We start from the raw sequence: 7,668 nt of genomic DNA on the forward strand, positions 1-7,668 counted from the left end.
CTATCCAAGATGCTCACTGAACCCCACATGAGGCAGATCCCCAAAGTCACCAAGACATATTATAATCAAACTTGCCAAAATCAAAGATAAAGAGAGAATTTTAGAGCAGCTAAGGATAAACAAAAAGTCATCTACAAAGGAAAGTCAGTAAGACTAAGCGCGGACTACTCAGCAGAAACCATGCAGGCAAGAAGGCAATGGGATGACATATACAAAGTCTTGAAAGAAAAAAATTGCCAGCTAAGAATTATATGTCCAGCAAAACTCTCAAATATGATGGCAAAATTAGGGCATTTCCAGATAAACAGAAGTTTAGGCAATTTGCAAAAACCAAATCAAAATTACAAGAAATTAAAGGGAGTCCTCTCGCTAGAAAATCAATAACATCAGATAACAATCCAAGACTAGAACATAGGACAGAGCAACCAGATAGGGAAGTGACAAAAATAAATCAAAGGTAAAACACCAAAAATAGAGAAACAAAGGTCTCAGTATGTAAAAGATGATAACATAAAAACAAAAAAGAGGGACTAAAAAATATAGACATAGATTTTTCATATGGAGAGGAAGTCAAGGCAATATAAAGAAAAATTTGAGGTGCAAACAATGGTTCGTAATAACAAATGGACAATACTTTGCATCAAAACATTATTATTATTACTGTATTATTATGTTAAAGAAGTTTAAGCGTATCTAGAAGTGTTTAACGGTTTTTATGCATAGAAAGGTACACTATATACTATATACCAAGACAAACATTTGGCTGACGTTAGATATGAACCGTATCTAACTGTTCCAACTTACATACACATTCATCTTAAAGGCAGACTTAGGAATGGAATTCGTTCGTAATCTGGGGACTGCCTGTAACTTCTTTGGTGACATTTCTTTCTCTGCAGCTCTCAAAACAGAGGAAAGGCATTTCTCCATAGAAAATAATACCTTGAAACAAAATCAAATCACACCTTAATATACAGTTGACTGGAAAACTAACTTCTAAGTCATGGACACTCCTTAAGTCTATTGAAAAGCAAAAGTGATGTGATGCTGCTGGAACAGCAATCTTCTGTCCTGAAGTTGCTTCTGAAACATTGGACGTAGTCACTGGCTGGGCCAAAGCTGGTACAGAATTCATGGCTAAAATGAACATTAAAAAAAAAAAAAAAAAATTGCTGAAAGTTTCTCTTAAGTTATTCAACAATTTTAAAATTATCACCTCATTTACTTTCAAGAAGAAATCAGACTACTTGGTTTAATGCACATATAAACTGAAGCATAAGTATCTTAAAGTGATTTGTCCAAAATTATGTAGCTGATCAAGTGTAACTGAGCAACAATCTAGGCTTTAATTCCCATTACAGAACTGCGTAAAGAAAGTGTTTACTCCTAACACATATGGCAAAACATACAGTACTGATGCAGTAATGTATGACTGCAGTCTGGCAGGCACTAATTTATCTCCAAGAGGTAGCACCATATAACTTAGCATTCAAAGGGTTGTATTTGAGACTTACTTGGGTACAAAATACCACTTTTTAAAAATTAGTTTTGGTTATTTTAGGCACATATGAAGTGGTATAATAAAAAGCTAAAACTTCAAAACAGAGATATCTAGTCCAACCCTTTCATATTATAGACCAGAGATGTTTAGTGAGTAGCACAAGTCATACAGCTACTCAGTAACAGAAGCAGGACTTGCACCTGGGACTTCTAACTCTAATCCACCACTGATTTAATTACACTTATAAAACAGGGTAGATGTGAATTCTCAGACTCACTCTTAACATTAGGATCAAAAGTGATATTGATTTTACTATAAAAGGCAGCTTGTTGTTGTTAGGCCGTAAGTTGGTTCCAATCCATAGCGACCCTATGTACAACGGAATGAAACACTGCCTGGTCCTGCACCATCTTCACAATCATTATGCTTGAGCCCATTATTGCAGCCACTGTGTCAATTCATCTCATTTAGGATCTCCCTGTTTTTCAATGACCCTCTACCAAGTATGATGCTGCTTCCATGGGCATTGACTGTGGATTCAAGTTAAAAAGACAGCTAGTAGTTCTTTCCTCTAAAATTCCAATGAATTCAAGATATTGAGAGTTTAATATTTTAAAAAGCCCACTGAAAGAACTACATTCTTAAATTTCGTTTGAATAGGCTACTATTTCTAGCGTGTAAGTTAAATGAAAAAGTCTCTTACCTGTAAAAAGTAAATTCTATTATGAAGTTAAAAAGATTGAAATTACTTTAAATTGAAGATTTTTATATCACCACACATTATTAGCTCTTTAAAAATGCAGAAATTTTACTTGGAACTCATGAAAGCTCTCATACTACTGCTGTCGAGTCAATTTCAACTCATAGCAACACAGCAGGACAGAGTAGAACTGCCTCATAGGGTTACCAAGGAGAGGCTGATGGCTTCCAACTGTCAACCTTTTGGTTAGTGGCTGAGCTCTTAACCACTGTGCCATCAGGGCTCCTTAAAGGTCTCAGTCATATATTAATGGCTGCAAAATCTGATACCTAAAAGATCTGTAAAAACAACACCTTACCCTTTGGATTTGGTTTTGTGTCTTTATCATACTGTAAGCTTTCCACTTCACTTTCTGTTGCATCATCTTTTGTTGGAGGTGACGGGTTGTGAGGCGGTGCAGGGGATACACTTGGTGATTTTGGCACAGTAGGTGTCTTCTCCTTTATGGGGGTTAAAACTCTCTTCTTTGAATGTTCTGGCTCATATTCATTCTGGGTCTTTAAGTCAATTAAAGACTAAAAACAATTTTTAAATAAAGCATAATTTGCAAAGAACTTTCCTTCATAATTAAGCAAAAAACTTGATGTTGTTTTTTAAAAATACAAGCTTGCTTTCCCAGTTTGGATACTCCTAGTCTATTCTTCTTCATAATTTGCAAATTTTCTTATAGGATCTTGGACCAGAAAAAGGAAGATGAACAGGAAGGATATATGATATCCACAGCTGAGAACCAAAATTCATCCTAATGGGTAAAAAAGGATATTCTAGAAAAGAAGTCAGGCACGTGTCCCTGGAATGATTACTCCTACCAAGACAGGATAATGGAGGTCTATATTCTTGAAAAGAAAGAAAAGATGTCCACTATGATTTCTTTCTTGCATTTGCTCTACTCCCCTCTAGAAGTATATGCATGTATATCTTAAAATCTCACTTCATTTTTTCTATTTTTCATTCACAATCTACATAAAGATCAGTTCTTTGAAAGGACACTCAGGTTGACTGTGGAGGCAGTAAAAGGGGTGGAATATACTGTTAATAACTGATAATCAAAACATTGTAATTTCCCATCGCTGTTAAAAAAAAAAAAAAAAAACTGGCTAAAGAGAGTGTGAGTACTAGAAAGCACTAATGAACCAAGAACCTTAACTCAAGTTGTGTCAACCAAAAAGATATCATTAGTGCAGATTCCCAGAAACTAGGTCTAAAAATGTTGTTTACCAGAGTTCTTCTTCTACCATAGTCATTGAATACAAGGTGGACAATGGTTTCTATTACATGAGAGAATATCCCAAAAGGCTAAATAGTCTCTGAATACAATCATTTAAAATAAACACAGCAGTTGAAGCCACAGCACTTCTCAGAAAGGCCTTTTCAAAAAGAAGGTATCATATATTCTAGGCCATTAATTAAGAGTAATAAATACTTTCTCATGCTAGGTAACTCCTCTGAGATTCAACTTCTGTGCATAATCTTCAGCAACACTGGAGCAGCTGCGTGGGGGTAGGGGTGGGGAAGGAGGGTCACTACTTGCCTGAGCATCTATGCCTTCTCTCTGCAGAGCCACAGACACTCCCACTGTTGGGGCCAGCTCCACAGGAATAGGTGCAAGCTTTTGTTTGGCTCGGTTTGGGGGATCAAGGGTAAAAGCACCCTCAACTGTGACTGGGCGGTGGTTGATTTCTGCACTGCCCTTCTTGAGTAATCCACTTAGTGGTATTTCTGTGCTTCCAAGTGACTGGTCTCCACAACAGAGATGGATCTAATATAATGGGAAAAAATAAAAATACGGCTTTATATCTTCTCCTGTGTCCTAAATATGTAAAGTTAATAAAAAGTTATAAAATGATTCATAAAAGTAAAATATAATGCAGGGTACAGTGACTGCAATGACTAAATATGAGATCCTCATACATGATTGTTAAAACTAGTGATAAAAAAATTTACTAGTATCTCGATGAAGCCATTGCCTCTTTTTCAATTCTTCTTTCCTAAATACTGTTACCACCTTTTTCTCTTTTCTATCACTTTTGTGAGCTATGGTTACTTTAATATCTTACTACACTACCACATTGTTGTTAGGTGCCATCAAATTGGTTCTAACTCATAGCAACCCTATGTACAAAAGAACGAAAAACTACCAGGTCCTGCACCATCCTCATGATCACGGCAATGTTTAAGCCCATTGTTGCAGTCACTGTGTCAATCTATCTTGTTGGGGGTCTTCCTCTTTTTCGCTGACCCTCTACTTTACCAAGCATGATGTCCTTCTCCAGGGACTAGTCCCTCCTGATAACATGTCTAAAGTATGTGAGACGAAGTCTCACCATCCTAGCTTCTAAGGAGCATTCTGGCTGTACTTCTTCCAAGACAGATTTGTTTGTTCTTCTGGCAGTCCACGGTATATTCAATATTCTTTGTCGACACCACAACTCAAAGGCATCAATTCTTCTTCAGTCTTCCTTATTCATTGTCCAGCTTTCACATGCATATGAAGCAACTGAAAACACCACAGCTTGGATCAGGTGCACCTTTCCTTAAAGTGACATCTTTGCTTTTTAACACTTTGAAGAGATCTTTTGCAGCACATTTGACCAAAGCAATATGCTATTTAATTTCCTGACTGCTGCTTCCACTGGCGTTGACTGTAGATTCAAGTAAAATGAAACCCTTGACATCTTCAATATTTTCTCTGTTTATCATGATGTTGCTTATTGGTCCAATCATGAGGAATTTTGTTTTATGTTGAGGCATAATCCATACTGAAGGCTGTAGTCTTTACATGCTTCAGGTCCTCTTCGCTTTCAGCAAGCAAGGTCGTGTCATCTGCACATTGCAGGTTGTTATGAGTCTTCCTCCAACCCTGATGCCACGTTCTTCTTCATAAAGTCCAGGTTCTCGAAATATTTGGTCAGCATACAAACTGAATAAGTATAATGAAAGGATACAACCCTGATGCACACCTTTCCTGATTTTAAACCATGCAGTATCCTCTTGCTCTGTTTGAATGACTGCCTCTTGGTCTATGGACAGATTCCTAAAGAGTAAAATTAAATGTTCCGGAATTCCCATTCTTCACAATGTTATCCATAATTTGCTATGATCCACACAGTCAAATGCCTCTGTATAGTCAATAAAACACAAGTAAACATCTTTCTGATATTTTCTGCTTTTAGCTAAGATCCATCTGACATCAGCAATGATATCCCTTGTTCCATGTCCTCTTCTGAATCCGGCTTGAATTTCTGCAACCACATTTGAATTATCTTCGGCAAAATTTTACCTGCATGTGATATTAATATTTTTTCAATCATTTCCGTATTCTGTTGGATCACCTTTCTTTGCAATGGGCACAAATAAGGATCTCTTCCAGTTGGCTGGCCAGGTAGCTGTCTTCCAAGTTTCTTGGCACAGATGAGGGAACGCCTCCAGCACTGTTGTCTGTTTGTTGAGACATCACAAATGGTATTCCATCAGTTCCTGAAGCCTTGTTTTTCACCAATGCCTTCAGTACAGCTTGGACTTCTTCCTTCAGTACCATCAGTTCTTGATCATATGCTACCTCCTGAAATGGCTGAAAGTCAACCATATTCTTTTTGGTACAGTGACTCTGTGTGTTCCTTCCATCTTCTTTTGATGCCTCCTGCATTGTTCAATATTTTGTCCACGTGTACTACCAAACGTGCAAATTATAATAAAATAATAAAGCATAAATTTGTTTTTATGTATCTGCACCCTAAGGTGAAAAGTATCTTTTACCTACAGTAAAAGGCTATGGTGGTGCAGTGGTCAAGCATTCAGGTGCTAACCGAAAAGCTGGCAGTTCAAATCCACTAGCTGGTCCTTGGAAACCCTCCAGCGCAGTTCTACTCTGCCCTATAGGGTCACTATAAGTCAGAATCAACTTGACAGCAATGGGTTTGGGGTTTTTTGGGGGGGAGGGAGGGGTTTATTCTTTCCAATGTTTTAATACAATTTCTCTTAAAATGTAGATTTTATTTAAAAATATAAATTGATGATTTAAAATAAAGTTAATAGTTTATTTTCAATAACTTTGGCGCACAAGTTGAATTGCAAAAGAAAATAAAAATATATTTTAAAATGTATCAAAAGAATAGCAAAAAATGCATTTTCTATCAGCGAGAACACAAAGTGTCAGAAAAGGAAACTCAAATTTCTTGAAACTGTAAACTATATGTTATAAGCAAAAACACTGTGACTTATACAGAAAAAAAAAAAAAACCTCATTGCCATCTAGTCGATTGTGACTCATAGTGATCCTATAAGACAGAGTAGAACAGCATTATAGGGTTTCCAAGGTTGTAGATCTTTACAGAAGCAGACTGCCACATCTTCCTCCTGCAGAGCAGCTGATGGCTTTGAACCATCAACCTTTCAGTTAGCAGCTGAGCATTTAGTCACCGAGCCTCCAGGCCTCCTCACTTACACAGAACATGTGTGTGAAGACAACTAAACTGTTTCAATTATTTAAAATGTGCAATATTCTGCTAAAAAAATAAAAAATTACAGAAACCAGTTAATGAGGACAATTAAAAAGTACTTAGGCTAAATCTCTTCTAAAACTCTAGTACATTATCAATTGATACTCTATATATAAATCAAAGCTATGCACTTTTCCAACTTAACAGTATATCATATCAATCATTCATTCATTAAGTACTGTGGCATAGATATGGAATAAATGGAGTGTATAATCTGTAGACTGAGTAAGACATAACTTAGAGAAAGCACTGTGTAAGGAGGTTGGGGACAATGAAGAGAAGTAGTTATTCAAAGAACAGAACACTGCACAAAGATCAGGAGATGAGAGGAAGTACAGTACATTCCAGGAACTTCAAAGTAATTTTCCACTTAATTAGACACCGCACAAAGTCCAAGCTCAGGTGATGCCCCACCTGAATAGTTTAATGCTGTTGCTGAGCTTCCTATTTCACTGAATTTTAATCGTGTTTACTTAGCTGTCTTTCCCACTGTACCATCAACTCCAAACTCCAAAATGGGCTGACTGGACTTACCCACTATCTAACACAGTGTTTCACATACAGCAGAATAAATGTTTGTTGAAAGAAAATATGGCCAGAGGTTAGAGTGCTCAGGTGGGAAAAGGCAGGAGATGAAGCTGGAGATCATCTCACACATAACAACGCCAAGAGAAAGTTAGCAAACTTCAGATTCGATTCTGGTTCTGCTATTATGACATTATTTGACAGAAATGATAAAGCTCTCTAAAGAGGTATGTGATGGTTAAGATTGTGTATCAACTTGGCTGGGCCATGATTCTCTGTGTTTTAACATAATCACTCCCATGATTGAATATACTGTGAGCAGCCAATCAGATGAAAGGGAGTCTCCTTGGGGGTGTGGCCCGCATCTGCATATAAGCAGACGT

The 7,668-nt window shown here is 37.1% G+C and overlaps 1 protein-coding gene across 5 annotated transcripts in view; it reads right to left on the reverse strand.

The window, feature by feature from the left end:
* Positions 1–7,668, reverse strand: part of CEP120 (centrosomal protein 120) — an 89,592-nt gene that overhangs the window by 59,411 nt on the left and 22,513 nt on the right. For all 5 annotated transcript variants that reach the window (XM_023738673.1, XM_023738672.1, XM_023738670.1 and 2 more), the window contains 3 exons: positions 3,793–4,020; positions 2,560–2,776; positions 966–1,137 (listed from right to left, as the gene is read on the reverse strand). In XM_023738673.1, coding sequence (XP_023594441.1) covers positions 966–1,137; positions 2,560–2,776; positions 3,793–4,020 — 617 coding nt within the window. The remainder of the gene's footprint in view (positions 1–965; positions 1,138–2,559; positions 2,777–3,792; positions 4,021–7,668) is intronic.

The sequence above is a fragment of the Trichechus manatus genome, unplaced genomic scaffold, assembly GCF_000243295.1.
Source record: "Trichechus manatus latirostris isolate Lorelei unplaced genomic scaffold, TriManLat1.0 scaffold00121, whole genome shotgun sequence".
Taxonomy (NCBI): domain Eukaryota; kingdom Metazoa; phylum Chordata; class Mammalia; order Sirenia; family Trichechidae; genus Trichechus; species Trichechus manatus.